Below are 18,652 nucleotides of genomic sequence, written 5' to 3'. Positions count from 1 at the left end.
ATGGCCAGCGCGGCCGGCGCGGCGAGCAGAGTTCGAACAGCCGACTCGGGAGAGTATCGGAAGGAGACATGAGATAGGAGAGAGGAACAGCAGAAACCATAGACTTCCTGGCGCACCCCCGCGCACCCCCGCGTGCCACAGCCAAATCAATAGTTCAATACAAGTGGACGGGACGGACACTCAGCAGCCGAAATGAAAAATGTAACTTCTCGCATATCTCATCTAACTAGAGCCAGGCGTCGTCTAAGCAGAGACAGCAGGCACGGCTCCACCCGCGGGGATCTCCTCCTTGGACAGGATCTCCTTGCCCGTCTTTGCAATCTTCTCGGTCACGGTCTCGAACGGGGGCAGGGAGGGGCCGTACACGACCACGCGCTGGGTGGGGAGGGAGACGAGGTAGGCGTTGGCTGGGCGTCAGCTTTGCACGCGAGCGAAGCGAGCGGGGAAAGCGGAAGGAGCGGGGCGGAGCGATCGAGAGGGGAAAGCGGAAGGAGGGGAGGGGAGCGGAGTGGAGTGAGCGAGCGCGGAGGTGGAGCGCGAACAGGGAGAGAGACGGCGGGTCATGAACAAGGAGAGAGCAGGGAGGGGAGAGAAGACGGGAGAGAGAAGGGAGAGCTGGCCGTGACGAGTAGGAGGGAGGAGGGGGAAGGAGACAAGGGCTGGAGCACCGGCCTAGCGGCCGGCGCTCTCGTACTCACGCGCCTCAATGTTCTTCTTGAGCACACGCTCAATGGCGCCCGAACAGCCGCCGCACGTCATCTTCACGGTGTAGTTGTAGGCGGGACCGGTGGCCTGGCGTTAGCACTGCGAGCGGTAGCGAGCGATAGCGAGCGGAGAGCAGCGAGCAGCGAGCAGCGAGCAGCGAGCAGCGAGCAGCGAGCAGCGAGCAGCGAGCAGCGAGCAGCGAGCAGCGAGCAGCGAGCAGCGAGCAGCGAGCAGCGAGCAGCGAGCAGCGAGCAGCGAGCAGCGAGCAGCGAGCAGCGAGCAGCGAGCAGCGAGCAGCGAGCAGCGAGCAGCGAGCAGCGAGCAGCGAGCAGCGAGCAGCGAGCAGCGAGCAGCGAGCAGCGAGCAGCGAGCAGCGAGCAGCGAGCAGCGAGCAGCGAGCAGCGAGCAGCGAGCAGCGAGCAGCGAGCAGCGAGCAGCGAGCAGCGAGCAGCGAGCAGCGAGCAGCGAGCAGCGAGCAGCGAGCAGCGAGCAGCGAGCAGCGAGCAGCGAGCAGCGAGCAGCGAGCAGCGAGCAGCGAGCAGCGAGCAGCGAGCAGCGAGCAGCGAGCAGCGAGCAGCGAGCAGCGAGCAGCGAGCAGCGAGCAGCGAGCAGCGAGCAGGAGTGGGAAAAAAGAAGCGATAACGAGCTGCGAGTAGGAGGAAAAAAAAAGCAATGGCGAGCGACAGAAGGGCGACCGCGAGGCAGCAGCGCGAACAACAACGCAAGGTTGAGGGCGAGGGCAGGAGCAGGCAGGAGCAGGCAGGAGCAGGCAGGAGCAGGCAGGAGCAGGCAGGAGCAGGCAGGAGCAGGCAGGAGCAGGCAGGAGCAGGCAGGAGCAGGCAGGAGCAGGCAGGAGCAGGCAGGAGCAGGCAGGAGCAGGCAGGAGCAGGCAGGAGCAGGCAGGAGCAGGCAGGAGCAGGCAGGAGCAGGCAGGAGCAGGCAGGAGCAGGCAGGAGCAGGCAGGAGCAGGCAGGAGCAGGCAGGAGCAGGCAGGAGCAGGCAGGAGCAGGCAGGAGCAGGCAGGAGCAGGCAGGAGCAGGCAGGAGCAGGCAGGAGCAGGCAGGAGCAGGCAGGAGCAGGCAGGAGCAGGCAGGAGCAGGCAGGAGCAGGCAGGAGCAGGCAGGAGCAGGCAGGAGCAGGCAGGAGCAGGCAGGAGCAGGCAGGAGCAGGCAGGAGCAGGCAGGAGCAGGCAGGAGCAGGCAGGAGCAGGCAGGAGCAGGCAGGAGCAGGCAGGAGCAGGCAGGAGCCAAGCCGAGGAGTGCAGAGTGGCATGACCAGCTAGCGGATCAAGGCTGGCTGCAACAGCTGTACTCGACGAGTCGACAAGAGGAGCGCAGGCGCGCAGGCGCGGAATGGACTAAACCGCACCACGACAACATGGTCGACCGCCTTGCCATTTTGATCCCTATTGACCCTCGCAGCCATGGTCATTCCTGCACTCGTTGCAATGCCTGCATGGTGAGAGCATGGAGGAAGAACTCACAGGAGCAGACATGGTTATAACCTGAATGATAAGAGTTGGAGGAAGCAAGAGTTGTTGTTGGCAAGTCGTTTATTTCAATGTCAGCAAAGAGCAGGGCTAGCAGGGCCTGGATGGCGTCACCGATCTGAGTGGCTGGAGTGATCAGAAGGCACGGACACGGCCGAAACCGTTCTTCCACCCTGTGGTTCTGCTTACACACAACCCCGTCTATATTTTTGCTCTGCATGTGCATTCCCGCTCCCCCTCTCACTTTCCCAGCGGAGAGCAGAATACGTGGAGCGTCTATGGCGTAGGTTGGGATAAGCTCTAGACATGCTCGACATGCTTCGGGCAGCTCAATTCGCGCACCCGCACCTCCCGAGATCGGGAGCGGACATGGACCCAGTGTCCCGCACACTGCCCGCGGATCTCGCGCATCGGCCATCATCTCGCCGAGGGCTGTGCGCACCGCCTGCTTGTGTCGTTGCTATCAAGTACACATTGCATGGTCTATTGCTGTCATTACGCTGTTCTACTGCTCCACTGCGTGCTCTAGCGCTCGCTCTGGGCGCTCGTTGCTCCCCGCTTGAGCTGGCCAGACACTCGGTTGCAACGACTGAGAGTTCTCGCCGCTCCGCTCTAGCATGAGCTGCTCTCATGCATCGCACCCCGCTCACACCTCGCTTCGCTCGGTGGTCGCTCGGTGCTCGTCTCCGTCTACTCCCTCTTCGGGATGGCCACCTCGCCCTGCGCCGTCGCGGCGACTCCGCTCGTGAGCAGCCCGACGTACGGCATCACGTTATAATGCAAGGTCAGGTTGGCGAGGTGCACGTTGCTGTCGTCAGCTGAATGCTCGGGAAAAAGCTTAGAAGGCGACCAAGGGGAACCGGCCGTCGGACTGGCTCCTGACCGCGCCTCGCCTACACGCCTGCGGCGCTCCGGCTCCGGCTGAGGCCCGACACTCACTCAAACTTGCCATCCGGCTGATGCCAAAAGTACACGTTCCTCGCGCCCTCGAGCCGGATCTTGGCGTTTTTGTACGTCTTGGTCTTCCTATGCTTCTGCCTTCCGTCATGGAACGCGTCGACGGACCTGAAGTCGCCCGAGGCGCGGGTCACGATGCGGTCCCAGAGCACGACCTGGTGCGCCTCCTTTGAGACCTCGTCGACGTAGTCGGCCAGCAGGTACAGGAAGACCTGTTTCGTGTTGTACGAGCGCAGCACGGGGGTCAGGTCTGCTTTTACGTCGAACTTGAGCTTGAGCACGTCCTCCTCGGGCGCGCGCCAGCGGGAGGGATTACGGCCACGGGTGCTGAGGTTAGCTCAATGCGGGCAGGGTAGCTAGAGGATCGGAGGTGGGAGAGATGAGCGGGATGTGGAGGGGAGGGAAGACAGGACGCCGGGCCTGACGGTCCGACGCACACTCACATCATCAACGACTTGACGTCAATCTTGCCCGGAGCAGGGGTCGGCTGGTGGTACCAGCTGGCCAGCGAGATGAGGCCGAGCAGGACCATGACGGCCGTCGTCGCCAGCGAGGAGAGCTGGTTTAACCGCTGAAACGTCGAGTACATTGCGGCGGCGGGGTGTTGTTGTGACGTTGTGTCGGTGTCATCGATCACTGCTGAGCGGTCCGCGACGGCGTGGAGGCGTCGATCTGGAGGTGGAGGTCATTAGCGGAGGTAAATTGATCGATTAGGATGTGCTCGTGATCAGTGGATTAGGAAAGTTGTAGTGGTCTCAGCTAGATCACGTGCCTGTCCGTTATGGTTGAGGTCATCGAGGATATCGAGGCAGGAGTGCCTCTATCTAGTGATGGATGTATTCCAGTACTTCGGGTCTGACGAGATCGAGGAACGAAGACGAGGACTTGCCGCGCGATGTCCAGGTGGAGTCTTGGGGAGGTGAACAATGGCCGTGCCGTCTCATTGTCCGACGGCGTCCCAACCCTAATGATCGGAACGCCGAGCATGTTCTGGCATCATATGGCAGTGGTGGCGATACACATTGCGGTGTTGACGGGTGGCGAGGCGATTCCAGTGTTGCAATGTTCCTCGCCACGTCGATGAGTCAGCTCGTGACCGTGCCTTCGGAGGTGCTGACGAGGCGGGCGGGCATCGACAGTGGTGACGAGGCACCTTGCAGCGATGAGGACACGTCAGCTGCCAGCGCCGTTTAGACGGCCGGCCGAGACACGAAACGCTCGGTGCAGCATGACGTGTCTTGTTTCTTTTGTGATCGGTCCGAAGTGTTCGGGCAAGTCGGGGAGGTCGGGGATTTTTGATGCATAGGCGACAAGCTAGACAAGGGCTACATGAGCGCGATATGAGCGGTCTACGCTCGGGCCAATGGCCCTCTGTGGCGACGACTGACGATCACGGGTGCGGATGGCAGTCACCTGTGCCTCGATGTACAATGGACAAGAGTAAGAAGCAGCACCCTTGACACCCGATGCAGCGACCGAATGACCGGGACTCTGAGTGCGGGAAGGAAAGGGTTCGCCACGCAAGGGGATGTCAGCAGCAGAGTGGATGCCGCGGTCGGCGGTGATGAGTGCGGCTTTGCTGCATTTGCTGGCTGACGCGGCGGCGGTTGGGCCGAAAATGGTAGAAACGCCTAGCACTACTCAGCTCAGGATCACGACGTGCGGACGGGCGGGCGGCAAATGCGGACGGAGACAAGCAGGCGGTGCGGGAGCAATTCATCATCCCCTCGTAGACGCGCCGGAGTTGCCCCGCTGGCACTGGAGCCCATCCCGACGCCACGTCACACAGGTGCCACGTTGCACTGACCCACCCACAAGCGAGTAGTAGCCAGACGCGACGACAACCACCAGAGATAGATATTAATTACCACCACCAACCACATCCTTTTCCCTTTTCTTTTTTCCTTCGTCCACCCCAACAACACCTTCCACACTCCTTCAGCCAAAATGGCATACCCTCGTGCCACTATCAGGCCGAAGCGCTCACGAGCCGCAAAGGCCCAGCGCTCCATCCTCGCAAACGTCGGCCTCATCGCCCTCGTCCTCCTCTGCTGCCTCTGCTTCCTCCCCGCCGGCAACCTCGTTCGTGCCGCCGAGACCGAGGAGAAGAACTACGGAAATGTCATCGGTATCGACCTTGGGTGAGTACAATCTAGCTCTCTCATTGCGTTGAGCTCCAGCTAACAGTGCAGAACTACTTACTCGTGTGTCGCCGTCCAGAAGGGCGGAAAGGTTGAGATTATTGCGAACGACCAGGGCAACCGTATCACTCCCTCTTGGGTCGGTTTCACCGACGAGGAGCGTCTGATTGGTGACGCCGCCAAGAACCAGGCTCCCCAGAACCCGTCCAACACTGTCTTCGATGCCAAGCGTCTCGTCGGCCGCAAGTACTCGGACCCCGAGGTGCAGCGCGACAAGAAGCACTGGCCCTTCGCCGTTGTCTCCAAGGCCGGTAAGCCCATGATCCAGGTTACCGCCAAGGGCAACAAGAAGGACTTCTCCGCCGAGGAGATCTCCGCCATGGTCCTCTCCAAGATGAAGGAGACCGCCGAGGCCTACCTCGGTGAGCCCGTCACCCACGCCGTCGTCACCGTCCCCGCCTACTTCGACGACGCCCAGCGCAAGGCCACCATTGACGCCGGAACCATTGCCGGCCTCAACGTCCTCCGTCTTGTCAACGAGCCCACCGCCGCCGCCATCGCCTACGGCCTTGACCGTGTCAAGGACAAGGAGGAGCGTCAGATCATTGTCTACGACCTCGGTGGCGGTACTTTCGATGTCTCGCTTCTCTCGATTGAGGACGGCGTCTTCGAGGTTCTCGCCACTGCCGGTGACACCCACCTCGGTGGTGAGGACTTTGACAACCGTGTCATGGACTACATCATCAAGAAGTACAAGAAGGACACTGGCGTCGACGTCTCTGGCAACAAGAAGGCCATGGGCAAGCTCCGTCGCGAGGTTGAGAAGGCCAAGCGCACTCTCTCTTCGCAGATGTCCACCAAGATTGAGATTGAGTCCTTTGAGGGCGGCAACGACCTCTCCGAGACCCTTACCCGCGCCAAGTTTGAGGAGCTCAACGTTGACCTTTTCCGCAAGACCATGAAGCCCGTTGAGCAGGTTCTCAAGGACGCCGGTGTCAAGAAGTCCGAGGTTGACGACATTGTCCTCGTCGGTGGCTCTACCCGTATCCCCAAGGTCCAGGCTCTCCTCAAGGAGTACTTCAACGGCAAGGAGCCCTCCAAGGGTATCAACCCCGACGAGGCTGTCGCCTACGGTGCCGCCGTCCAGGGTGGTGTCCTCTCTGGCGACGACGGCGCCAACGGTGTCCTCCTCATCGACGTCTGCCCCCTTACTCTCGGTATCGAGACCACTGGCGGTGTCATGACCAAGCTCATTGGCCGCAACTCGGTTGTCCCCACCAAGAAGGCCCAGATCTTCTCCACCGCCGTCGACAACCAGCCCACCGTCCAGATCCAGGTCTACGAGGGTGAGCGTTCGATGACCAAGGACAACAACAAGCTTGGCCAGTTCGACCTCACCAACATTCCTCCCGCTCCTCGCGGTGTTCCTCAGATTGAGGTCACTTTCGAGATTGACGCCAACGGTATCCTCAAGGTCTCTGCCCTTGACAAGGGTACCGGCAAGTCTGAGTCGATCACCATCACCAACGACGACCGCCGCCTGTCCCAGGAGGACATTGACCGCATGGTCCAGGAGGCCGAGGAGTTTGCCGACGAGGACGCTGCCATCAAGAAGCGCATCGAGGCCAAGAACTCGCTCGAGAACATGGTTTACTCGCTCAAGGGCCAGATCAACGACAAGGATGGCCTCGGTGGCAAGCTCGACTCTGACGACAAGGAGACGATTGAGGAGGCCATCAAGGAGAAGCAGAAGTGGCTCGACTCGAACCCGTCTGCCGACGCCGAGGACTACGAGGAGCAGCTGTCTGAGCTCCAGTCGACTGTTGCCCCGATCACCGCCAAGCTGTACCAGGGAGGTTCGGCTGGCGACGACGAGGTCCCCTTCAACCACGATGAGCTCTAAGAGAAGGAACGAGCTTGTAATACTGTAGCATTGCATAACCACCCCACCCCCCCACACCTTACACCCACTCGACGATGGGTAAACAAGAAGAATATGGATTCGTATTAGACTCAAACAGTGTTTAATGCACTTGATACCGCATAGATGTGTTTGTGTGTGTTTGTGTGTTGTTTGCGAGGGCGGAAGAGCAGACAGTCCGCCGGATGGGTTACTGGAAGAGGGAAGACGAACATGACCTGCCAGGGTTTAGAGTGGAGGCGTGACGCGGTTGATTTCTTGTGGGCCGTGATCTCGCAGTTGTGATCCGCACATACTAATGAGGTGCTAATGGGAGTTAATGCGACGCGTGATGAGACATTAGAGAATATGTGCTTCCGTTAATGGCGAGTGGCTTGCAATCCTGCAGGTGGATGCCTTTGTACGGCACGTGGTTTGACGCACAACACGCTTGCGCTCAGGATCCATGTTGGATTCAGCCTCAGCCTCTCGCCCCGTCCTCTGTATCACCTTCTCGTTCACGTCTCCTTCCTCGACCTCTCTCGGTTTCTTCTCTCTTTCTCTCTCCTCCCTCTCCTCTCCAGTCTGCCTGTCCTTCTCCCTCTCCCCTGCTGTCTTCCCTCTACCCCTGCTGCTCACCCTCTACCCGACAGCGGACGAGAGAGAAGGACAGGCCAATGTCCAAAGTCATCACCCAGCGATCATCCCACCTCGACCACTCCACCAATGCGTCCTCGCTCCAGTCCACCGCCATGATGCGCGACATCTCCAACAATAACCCGTCACAGCCCTCAAAAGCAGTCCCCGGCGTAAACGGCGTCGCTCTGCCCAACGGCACACCCTCCTTGTCGTCCAAGCATGACCCGCTCAAGAGAACCGTGCTGGGACGCGTCAATGTTAACATTGCGCACAATGCAACCGCAGCCGCTCAGAAGCAGCAGCAGCATCGGACCACGCGGTCTCAGCTGGCCAAAGCTGTTCCGCAGCCGGCACCGGCGCACGACGTGTTCGAGTACGACGCGGGCAAGACGACAACGACGTCCCTCGGCAAGCGCCTCCGGCTGGACCAGCAGCATGCACGCGATCAGACGCTCTCAAAGCGCGCCCGCGCTGAGGCGTCCCAGCAGGCAGCGCGTCATCTCGAGGAGCAGGACAAGTGGATCGGCAAGTGGCGCAAAGCTTTCCCCTCCCTCGTCTTCCACTTTGAGCTCGGCGTGGAGGAGGGTGTCGGACGCGGACTCCGGCAGCGCGTGCTAGGCATGGGAGCTGTGAGTTGGGGTACTGTTCATGTCTAACTCTGCTCAGAAAGTCGACCAGTTCTTCTCGCAGCGCGTATCGCATCTCGTGGTGAAGGGGGTCGCGGCGTCGCCGCAGAAGAAGGCGCCGTCACGGCGGCGCGAGGGCCAGAGTGACAATCCCTTCCTCGATTCTACGGGAGCAACGGATCTCGTGACAAAGGCGGAGAAGCTGGGCATCAAGGTGTGGACGGTGAAGAGTGAGTTTGCGTGCTGTTCGAGTTAACTGACCTGCAGAGCTCACAGACATGCTGAACAAGCTCGCGCCGGTGGACAATGAGAAGCACGACTCGCTGTCAAACCTGCTCGCGGACGAGAAGCTGAACGGAACGCGCGAGCGTGATCTCTCTGCCCCGAGACCAGACTACTACTACTTCCGACCGGGGAGCAAGTACCTGCTCGTCGAGGACGCGACTGCGCGACACCGACCGGTCATGATTAAGGAGTACACGAAAGAGCTCGAATGGCCAATCATCCACGACCAGTTCCTGCGGTTAACGACGTCGTCGCAGCTGCCACCGAGCGTGGAGCACTCGAAGAACTTGGTGCGCGACCTGCGTGAACGCGCATGGTCATTGTACGTCGAGAACACGCCGTTCCGGGGCGAGGAGCCGCCAGTGCCGACGCTGAAGCGATCCAACTCGCTCCGCGAAATGCCCGTGACGCCGCTGCCCGAGGAGCTCCCGTACCACGACAAGGCTTCTGGCAACAGTGTCGTCATTACGTCCAACATTGCGTCAACGTCGACGGCCAACATGACCCCCAACGCGTTTGCTCCTGGGGGTGCTCTGGCGCTCGGTGCTAACAAGGACCGCGCCATCATGCAAATGAGCAAGCGCGTGCAGGTGCTGAAGGGCAATGCGCGCATGGCCGCGAGTGTGAGTGCAAGCAAGCATGAGCGAGAGGCGGAGCGTGAGCGCGTGTCCCGCCGACGGTCGACGGGCATGGAGACACCCGCGCCAGCAGCCACGAAGGAGTTCCTGTCGCAGACGCAGGTCGTGAATATGCTCCGGCAGCTGCGCGCGCCGACAACGCAGACGAAACCGTCCTACGAGGAGCGCGTGCGGAATCGCGAGCACGTTGACGCCGGCTACAAGCGCAAGGACCAGGACACGGCGAGCGGCTACTGCGAGAACTGCCGGGTACGCTACAACGACCTATCGGTGCACATTGCCTCGGGCAAGCACCGCCGGTTTGCGAACAATCCGAAGAATTTCGCCGACCTCGACGACATGCTGCAGTGTCTCCAGCGGCCGCCGAATCCGCTCATGTGCGTGCCGACGCGGGTGTGTCGCCCCTGCTGGGCGAAGCACGACAAGGACGCGCGCTGCGGCAAATGTCTCGACGACGAGGCGCTCTTTTCGTCCCCGAAGAGCACGCCGGGGAGTACGAGGAAGAGGCATTACGCTTTCGCAGAGGGGTACGCGACGTCAGAGGGCAGCCCGAGCCGGGCGTGAGAGCCGAGTGTAGTCCGTAGTTCATTCAGTCGGTGCGACCAGAAGTGGTCGCGAGTATAACATTAGATAGCATTTTTCTTCTTCACGCTGCACAGTCGTGTCTGTTGATAGCATTGTAATGCATGGCATAGTAACTACGAGCGCCGGCGCCGAAGGCGCTGGTGCGAGGGAGTTGGGGTTGGGAGTGAGCGTGAGCGGGAGAAAAAAGAGGTACATAGTGTCTCTTTCTACGACATCTACTGATTGGGATCATGCTTCCATCCCAGCATCCTCTCAGCCTTGGCCGAAGTCCAAGCGGCGGCCCGAGGATTCTTCTCAAAGTAGGCCATGTCCAACTCTCCATCGGGCCAATACTTTGTCAGCAACTCAACCGTGCCCGCCCTCTCTCCAGCCCCTTCGCCCTTCTTCCGCTGTACCTCGACACTGCCCTCCCAGCAAGTCTCGGGCGCGACAATGTTGAACACCTCGTGACCCCTCCATTCCCCCTTTTCCAGCGCCAGCAAACAAGCCCTAGCGCAGCTCTCATAGCTGACCCAGGAGAAGATGTCACGGGCAGTGCAATCGGGCCAGGCATGGTCGTAGCTCTCGCGCACCATGTGGAAGCGCAAGCTGGCTACACGCGTCCCGGGCGCCCACCTACAAATAGCAGTGGCCTGGAGTTCGCACTCAGCCTTGCTTATAGCGTATGCGTCCTCGGGCCTCTTCTCGACTTGTTCTGTGATAGGAAAACGGTCAAAATGGGCATGTCCAGGGGGGGAGTAGGAGAGGCCGTGCGCATTAACGGAGGATGCTTGGACTAGACGCTTAATCCCGTGGTCGGTGCTGGTTCGGAGAATGTTGTACGAACTGCACGTGTTGATCATGTGCAGCTTCCTGTCGTCTAGATCGTCGCGCGGGTTCGGGATCGCGCCCAGGTGAATCACGCCGTCGAACTCAAACTTGTTCGCATACAGCGTGTCGACAAAGGAGAGATCGGTCAGGTCGCCTTTCAGGAATGACAGCTTGGGATGCGGCAAGCAGGGCGTGTACCCTGCCGCAGTCGTCGGGAGGGACGAGGGCAGGTCCATCACGTCTGTCGCCAGGACTGTATGCCCGGACTCCAGGAGATGGGAGAGCGTGTGTGTCCCGATTCGGCCGCAGGCACCTGTTAGGAGGATGTGCACTGGCTGTCAACTTTCGGCCCGGCTTTAGACTCTCTAGACTCTCTAGACTGTCCAGGTCATCAGACGACTCACTCGTGATGGGATGGAGCTTAGTCTGAGCGTAAATTAGATACAAGGCAGACGACGCGGACGACGCGGACGGAGCAGACGGAGCAGACGAGGTGATCGATGGCGGATGAGGAGGATAGAGAGATGTGACCGAATTCGGAGACTCTCGTTGACGTCGACCGGGTCGAGAGGAGAGTGTTGAGAGTGCTGCGAGCACCGAGAAGTGAAGTCAGTGGCTTGACTGTTGTCAGACACAACAAATGTCGGTGGGCAATGACATCAATACCTTACCGGCGAGAGCCGGGCCGACCTTCCGGCTTGCACTGTACCGATATCTCGGCCACTTGTTGGCCTCACTGCCTCTGTCGTACTCTCATCAACTTTCACTCCACCTTCCTCGCTAACACTCGTGCGACACGCTCACCTCGCTTCGCTCGGCTTCGCTCCGTGACGCTCTGCCAGAAAACCCATGTTGCATATTCTATTATGTGTATGTTGTCTACACTCTTATAACACCTCTCAGACAGAGGAGAAACACCACGCTGCGCTCTGCCGCCGCTCACTGTGTTCGCGGCTAGTATAGCCAGTTGGCCACCCACAGCCCCAGCAGCACCAGGCCCAGCTTCACAGACAGATGCGCCTGCGCCAGTGACCTGATGTTGCTCACCACCGACAACACAGTGTGCTGGCTCCAGCGGACCGGCGCGTCGTAGCCCGTGACAGCGGCCCCATTGTCGCGGAAGTACCCGCTGTTGTCGAGCGTCGTGTTCGGCGACGCCGGCGTCTCGAGCGCCGGCTCTCCCGACCCACTGCCCGAGCCAGAGCCCGAGGGGGCACTCTCGCTGTCCTTGTCGCCCTGATTGCGATCGAGCAGCGGGATCTCGTCCGTCGTCTGGGCCGGCTGCGCCGTCGTCGCAGGCGCCGGTAAGCGCTCCTTGCCCTTGCCCTTGCCGATGATCCAGGTCGTGATCTCTCCCGTGGCGCCGGACACGAGCCAGGACAGATGGATAAAGCAGACAGTCGAGATGGCGAGGTTGACGGGGCGGTACTCTGGCGGCAGGACCAGCAGAATCGCCTTAGTGTCCGCCGCGAGCCAGCCGTGGAACTGCAGAATGAACGTCTCCAGGGAGATCTGGCCGACCCAGCAGAACAGCAGCGACGAGTGCTGCCTCAGCCTCGAAGACGCATTGCGCAGCACAACGTAGCCTAAAATCGGCACGATCGAGACATACGCGTGGTACTTGTTGTAGACAAACTTGCTCTCCAAGTGCAGCTCGTACCAGAAGTACCACACCAGCGCGGCAACCGAAGCGACGCACGCGCCGCCACGCAGCTGGTTGAAGTACGGCTGCTCCGTGAGCCGGTGCTCCTTCGCCTTGATGTACGCGTACGCCGTGAGCATGCCGCCCCACACGATGTACAGGTCGAGCGTGACGCGGAAGGTCCACTCGCGCGCCGTCCACTGGATCTTGAACACCGTGTTCAGGAACGCAAACAGGTACTCCATCAGGAAGGAGTAGTGCATGAATGCGGCAATGGCGACAGCCGAAAGCACCAGCTTGGGCAGCAGGAACGCCGCGCGGTCGTTGTACTGCGACCCTAAAGCCATGACGCCGTAGATGATGAGGTACCACCAGCTCACGAGCGGAGCAAAGTAGTAGAACACATAGTTGGTGTTCATCGTGTAGGGCAGGACCACCGACAGCAGGTTCAGGCGCACGAGCACCGTCGCGACACGCTGTAAACCGAAGTCCGCCTTCTTGTAGTAGAAGAAGAAGTGCCCGTAGCCCGTCATGAACAGGTACGCCGCGACCAGGACGCGGATCGGGTTGTAGATGCCCGAGATCTTGGACGCGCCGACAAAGTGGTAGATCAGGATCGCGACTGCTATTAGCTCTCACCTTGATCACCGCACCAGCTGCACTCACTCTGCATCCATCCCTTCCACTCATCGGTCAGGTCGCGGTTCAGGAAACCTAAATCCTTGCCGCGGTTCCTCACAGTCGCAAGGCCCGCAACCAGAGACACAACGCTGAGGATCGTGAAGACCTTCGGGTCCCAGTCCTTGTTCTCCTTGAGGAACATCGTCGTGCGGTCCGTGAACCATAAGTACGTGACGGAGAGGCCAAACGTGCTGACCGCGAGCGCAGCTTTGGTACCGGGCACAAAGCGCTGAATCGGCGAGTGCGCCGGAAGCTTGTGGCCAAAGTACGCGACGAGGGGAGACCACACAGCCAAAAACACCAGGAGCAAACCCTGCAGCGGGCGCACATAGCTGTAGCGTCGGCAGCAGGTGGAGGGCTGACCCAGGCCGTCCTGGCGAAGTGCGTCCGCGCAGCGCCACGACAGCAGAATCTCGGCCTGCTTGTTCATGATCTTGTCGCTGAAGTGGAGTCCATCGTCGCTCTCCGAGTCCACGATGAGGTCGTTCAGCACCGTCGGGAGGACCACAGGCGGCGGGTTCTCGTGCTGCAGGCGCGCAGACAGGTCAGCGTTCATCGCCTCGACGTCCGAGTGCAGGATCGTTGCGGCGCGCTCGGGCGAGAGCTTCTCGTCGACCGGGTCGGGAACGGGGAGGAAGACAACCGTGTCGGCGAGTGCAAAGTTGTTCTCAGCGTTCGGCTTATCCTTAGAGCGCGCCGGTGCCGACGAGGGCAGTAAGCCAGGCATACGGAACTGAAGGCTCTGGTCCATCGTGTCCCACGGCGTCTGCAGCGGCGCATCCGGCTGTCCCTGGTGTTCGCGCAGCAGATCGAACGTCGAGTGGATCGCCATCGTCCACGCCGCGAGACCACCCGAAGACGGATTGCGCAGGTACCACAGGCCCGAGCCCATGACCAGCATGCTGAGGGGTTCTTTCGGCGTCGACTTGAGGAAGGCGATCGTCTCCGTCGAGTTCAGGTAGGGATCCCACCAAAAGTCGAGGTTTAGGCGGTGGCCGTCCTTGGACTTGACGACAGCGCCGCGGTTCGTGTGCTTGTCGCCGTCCTTCTCCCATTTCGGCGTATAGTTCTTACCCCCGTCGATGGCGCGGACCGCCGCAAAGTACAGCTGTCGGACGTTCGAGTCACCGATGAAGACTGCCCGCCGATCATGCCGTCCCTTCAGTCCCCGCGTGTTGCTCGTCGTGCCGGTCAGACACTGCGAGATCTCGGTCCCCTTCAGCGCCTGCTGGTAGCAGCCTGAATGTCAACGGTTAGCCCGTGTTAGAACTCACCCTCTGGCTGCCAGACCTTGTACGTCCCCGGGTCGAGCCACCGGCCGATCGTCAGAAGCGCGCCGCAGTAGTACGGGTCAGGGTAGTCGAGGAAGCTCCATCGCATGAGATTGCCGAGGATGACGGCGGCGAGAACGGTGATGCACGCGTAGCTGTACCATATCGGGTTGAGGCGGGCTTGGCTTGCGCTCTGGCGAGCCTGACCGCTTTGGGGCGGCATACCGGTACTTGGTCGCGGTGCGCGAAAATAAAGCTACCACCCCCAGGCCGGCGCGTGTAGGTGAGAGATCGAGCGGAGGAAAGAGGTGTTAGTGGATGGTCGCCTTGTGCCGTGCAAGCGACGGAGGCGGTGGAGGGCGGCGAGGGACGACTCGGAGTTGGGATGTCGCTGTTGTGCCCTGCCGAGTGATGATTGAGTGATGTGTAGATGGACAAAGGGAGAGGGAAGGGAAGATGGTTACTGAAATGTTGGAATGGTGACGGCTACAAGCGACGTTTCACGCGGGGTGGACGGGCTCTTTAAGATTATTCAGGGCAAGTCGTGTCCATGTGCAGTGGGCCAGGCTGAACTCGGGCATCCTTACACCTGCGATCTGCGGTCCCTTACGGCATCCAACCTCTCCGTTTTTCGTTCACGCAACCAACTCGCGTGGACAGTCCACCACCCGCGTCCGAAGCATCACTGCGTACTTCGCAGACCTCATCACATCCGGTGCTACGCATTGTCCGCAAACACACTGCAATCGTGCTAGTGTTCGCAATTCACTGAGCCGAATTAACTTCCAGTGACCTCGGCACCCACACTCCCGTCTATCGCTTGGTGATGCGATGATGCGACTGACAAGCTCTCAACTTTAACCGTTATGCTTGCTTTACGTATGGCATAGAAATAACAATGGTGTATGTATGACTACAAGGTACGCTGAGCAACATGGTGCTTGGACAAGCTATCAAGACCAAAGAACGAGGCGTCACTGCCGCGACGGTCTAACCACAAGTCAGTCAGCCCATCAGCCGTTCAGAAGATACTTCACCACACTGCTGACCTGCTCGCCAATCTTCACCATCCCATCCATAACGCCGACGCGACGCTCAAGCTCGAGACGCTTCTTCTCCTGCTCCTCCTTGCCGCGGTTCAGGTACTCGAGCACAGTGCCAGCAGCCGCCATGGCGTCGCGAGTCTGCGCAGGGTATCCTTTGAGCAGGGCAGTCAACTCGGCTTGCAGAGCGGAGGCATCGCCGTCATCGCCCTTCGCCTTCTGGGCACCTCCGCTCTCGAGTTCGTCTGCCGAAGCGATCCCGTCCAGGACCTTCAACGTCTTGATCACGAACGCATCGATCCTCTGAAGACTGAAACCCCTGGACGTTAAGGTTCCTTCCAGCTCGCGACTGGTGATGACAGCCTCGTCCGTGGCGTACAGGTCAGCTTGCAGCTGTCGCCGCACTTGGTCAAGATCGGTAGCAATCAGACAAGTGTGAGCAATCCAGTTCTCCCTCCCGTGCTTGACGAAGACATTCTTGACGAGATCGATCTGCGCACGAAGAGTAGTGGGACCAGGGATAGCCGGAACCGCCGCGCCGTTGGAGACAGCATCCTTGGCAGCTGCATCTGCGCGTGCGCGCTTGCTGGAAGGTGAGTCCTCAGGAACGCCTGAGGGGCTAGTCAACTGTCAGTAAAGGTTACGGCTGTGAGTACCCAGTCATTCACGTACGTCATATCTTGAGCGTCTCGCTCTCGCTTGCGGGTAAGATCACTTCCTGGCGATGTCGCTTGAGTCTCCACAGCGTAAGCGGGCAGGTCAGGGAAGTCTTGAGCAATGCTTTTCGGAATGAGCTGGTCAGAAGTCGATTCAACAACTGTAAGCGTTCCGGGCCACCCCTTCCAGATCGTGAGGTCTTCGGCGTTCTTCTTGGCGAAGGGTGTGTCAAGCTTAATCGGTTGACGGTGAAGGGTCTTCACAGCATCCGCGTTCGACGGCTTGGGTTTGGCGAACGCCACAAAGGCGAAACGGGGGTGGACTGGGGGTATGGAGAAGATGTCGACAGAGACACTGCCTGTTAGTTCACTTGTGGGTGGTTGGTGTCTTACATCTCGCCAAATTGCGCGAACAGGATGCCAAGATCCTTTGCTGAGGCGCTGTCCGGGAAACTGAGGTCAGCACGTCCTTTCTTTCGATCTTCGACATACTTCGTGACACATAGAGCGTCTGCGCGAGGCCTGATGCCCTCATCTTCCGGTTCAGCCTGCTGCTCCGCGTCGTGATCGTGATCAACAGACGGCATCGGGGAGGAAACAGCAGGCGACGGGCGTGTCGGTGGTGGCGACGGCTCACGAGGGGGCGGCGGCTGCGGGCGCTCGAAAGGCAGCTTGCGGAAACTGGGGTCGGCGTCTCCGTGCTGCCAGGGACCGGGAATGGTACTTGAACCCGGTAGGGGGTCGCCACCGCCGGGACGATTGTAGATGTCCTCCAAAGAGCGCTCCTTCTTGCGCTTTGTATACGAGTTGGTCGCAGCAACGGTGGCGATCTTCTCGGCAAGAACCCAACCTTCGACAGCGTTACTGCGAGGAAGCCACACAACAGTCAGCTGCGCCTTGAGGAACTCGGTGCAGATCTCCCGCCACAGCTTGCAGAACTTGATGCTTTCAGGGCGACTTGATGTGTCCAGACTGACAATAGCGCATGGTGATGAAGTGAAGAGGATGAACTCTTGGTTAATCGGTTTTTGGTTGCGGATGCTTTGCTGAAGCTGTTCGCGGAAGCCCTCCACAGCCTTGAGCATCGCGCCCAGCTCGGTTCCCAGAGCATCTGTGTGACCGACAAATCCGCGCATCTTGGATCGACTCATGCCCTCGTCCAAAATCCACTCAACCGCAGCTGCCCAGCCCTCTCCAGCCCTATTCGAGCCTTCCGCGTACCATAAACTCTCAGACTTGCCTGCCTGGCAGATCGCACGATGCAGGACGATCGCGTCGTCCGGATTGACAGTAATGTACTTCGTGATCGGGAGCTCGCTCGGGGGCAAGTCGTAAACGCTCGTCGTGATATCGCCAATAGTCACTTGCTTAGTGCCAGTCAGTATCGGCTGATCAGACATATCTCCGCCGCGGTTCTTGGGCGGGAGAAATGAAGCGGGAGATGACGCGTAGCTGGTACTCGGGGTCGGCATGCGGGTGTTGAGACCGGAGGGAGCTGAAGGATCGTACGGCGCAACATTACTCGGCTGGTATGGGTCGTACACGTCGTCGTACTTTCGACTTCCATCGTAGGATGGCGTGGATGTGAGAGGAGATCCCGAAGCCGCAGGGTTGTACTCATCGTACGGCGAACGGTAGCTCGGAGTACCGGCCGGCGGAAGCGTGGGAGGCGGCATTCCAGGGGCTAGAGTCGGGCGTGGCGGGGGCGCACCGTAGCCTGTACGAGGAGGGAAGGGCGGCAAAGGCGGACGGGGGGCAGGCGGGCGTCCCAGCCCGAAGGGCGCCGAGGGATTGTAACCCCCTGACGACGATGAGGGGTTGTACCCTCCGCCGTTGTTGTAGCTCATCCGGATACTGTCCGAGTTAGTGTCGAGGTGGTGGTCATTATCTTACGTGTTCCTGGAGAGGTGAGGAAAAGTAACGGAGGTAAGGATAGATTAGAACGTCAGCAGAGCTTGAAGCCTGTTCGAAGTTAGACGGTGAGGTGTCAGGTAGTAGGAAAGCGGGGTGAATGGGATTCCCTGGCGTTGCGGAATAGGCGATACGAGTAGACGTGTTAGAGGGTGATGTTGTGATAGCAACCCGGCCACTGGGTGACCCTTCGAATGTCACCTCGACGGATGACGGGCCGGACATCGGCCTTTGTTTAGTCCCGCCCTTTACAAAAGTCAGCGGTTCGGCTACCCAGGACCGTTGTTCATGGCGACCTCCTCATATCTCTCGCACCGATATCGTCAACAATGGCGCCTCTGAAAGGTGATGCTGCCCGTCTGAGGGTGAGTGCTTGAGGTACATATCTGGACTAAATGCTGACGGTAAGACGATTATTGTCTCCTTCCCCCTCCTGGTCGTGACCAGCGCCATTCTGTACCGTCGAGGTGAGTGTCTGGGGTGTTGCACTTTGCTGATCTGTCAGAGTACATGGGTGAGGAGCAGCGCAAGATCCCGCGGCCCGACTCGAAGGACCGTATTCTCCAAACTGGAGGTGTGCCGTGGGAGGCTCAGGGACAACAACAACAACAGGAGTCCACGGAGACGAAGTCATTCTAGACGTCCCTGTTCTCCGGGTTTCAACTTCGGCCAC

The 18,652-nt window shown here is 59.9% G+C and overlaps 7 protein-coding genes across 7 annotated transcripts; 2 read left to right on the top strand and 5 right to left on the bottom strand.

Annotated features, from left to right (window-relative positions):
* Positions 1–243: 243 nt before the first annotated feature.
* A1Q1_02368 (copper chaperone) lies at positions 244–759 on the bottom strand (the record flags this gene model as incomplete). The annotated part of the gene is made up of 2 exons (XM_014325313.1): positions 244–407; positions 699–759. 2 exons carry the CDS (start codon positions 757–759, stop codon positions 244–246), a joined length of 225 nt encoding a protein of 74 aa, XP_014180788.1.
* A 2,370-nt stretch (positions 760–3,129) lies between these two features.
* Positions 3,130–3,740, bottom strand: A1Q1_02367 (signal peptidase; the record flags this gene model as incomplete). The annotated part of the gene is made up of 2 exons (XM_014325312.1): positions 3,130–3,478; positions 3,595–3,740. 2 exons carry the CDS (start codon positions 3,738–3,740, stop codon positions 3,130–3,132), a joined length of 495 nt encoding a protein of 164 aa, XP_014180787.1.
* A 1,358-nt stretch (positions 3,741–5,098) lies between these two features.
* On the top strand, positions 5,099–7,195 carry A1Q1_02366 (heat shock protein; the record flags this gene model as incomplete). The annotated part of the gene is made up of 2 exons (XM_014325311.1): positions 5,099–5,292; positions 5,344–7,195. 2 exons carry the CDS (start codon positions 5,099–5,101, stop codon positions 7,193–7,195), a joined length of 2,046 nt encoding a protein of 681 aa, XP_014180786.1.
* A 749-nt stretch (positions 7,196–7,944) lies between these two features.
* On the top strand, positions 7,945–9,944 carry A1Q1_02365 (hsk1-interacting molecule 1; the record flags this gene model as incomplete). Its single annotated transcript, XM_014325310.1, has 3 exons — positions 7,945–8,460; positions 8,522–8,687; positions 8,734–9,944. 3 exons carry the CDS (start codon positions 7,945–7,947, stop codon positions 9,942–9,944), a joined length of 1,893 nt encoding a protein of 630 aa, XP_014180785.1.
* A 236-nt stretch (positions 9,945–10,180) lies between these two features.
* On the bottom strand, positions 10,181–11,011 carry A1Q1_02364 (uncharacterized protein; the record flags this gene model as incomplete). The annotated part of the gene is made up of 1 exon (XM_014325309.1): positions 10,181–11,011. One exon carries the CDS (start codon positions 11,009–11,011, stop codon positions 10,181–10,183), a length of 831 nt encoding a protein of 276 aa, XP_014180784.1.
* Positions 11,012–11,729: 718 nt separating this feature from the next.
* On the bottom strand, positions 11,730–14,592 carry A1Q1_02363 (O-acetyltransferase; the record flags this gene model as incomplete). Its single annotated transcript, XM_014325308.1, has 3 exons — positions 11,730–13,042; positions 13,084–14,235; positions 14,373–14,592. 3 exons carry the CDS (start codon positions 14,590–14,592, stop codon positions 11,730–11,732), a joined length of 2,685 nt encoding a protein of 894 aa, XP_014180783.1.
* A 790-nt stretch (positions 14,593–15,382) lies between these two features.
* A1Q1_02362 (uncharacterized protein) lies at positions 15,383–17,915 on the bottom strand (the record flags this gene model as incomplete). The annotated part of the gene is made up of 3 exons (XM_014325307.1): positions 15,383–16,031; positions 16,085–16,501; positions 16,561–17,915. 3 exons carry the CDS (start codon positions 17,913–17,915, stop codon positions 15,383–15,385), a joined length of 2,421 nt encoding a protein of 806 aa, XP_014180782.1.
* Between the last annotated feature and the right edge of the window lie 737 nt (positions 17,916–18,652).

Source organism: Trichosporon asahii (assembly GCF_000293215.1).
Source record: "Trichosporon asahii var. asahii CBS 2479 unplaced genomic scaffold scaffold00050, whole genome shotgun sequence".
Classification (NCBI taxonomy): domain Eukaryota; kingdom Fungi; phylum Basidiomycota; class Tremellomycetes; order Trichosporonales; family Trichosporonaceae; genus Trichosporon; species Trichosporon asahii.
The sequence above is the reverse complement of the archived record's forward strand: the minus strand, read 5'-3'. Positions and strand labels throughout refer to the sequence as shown.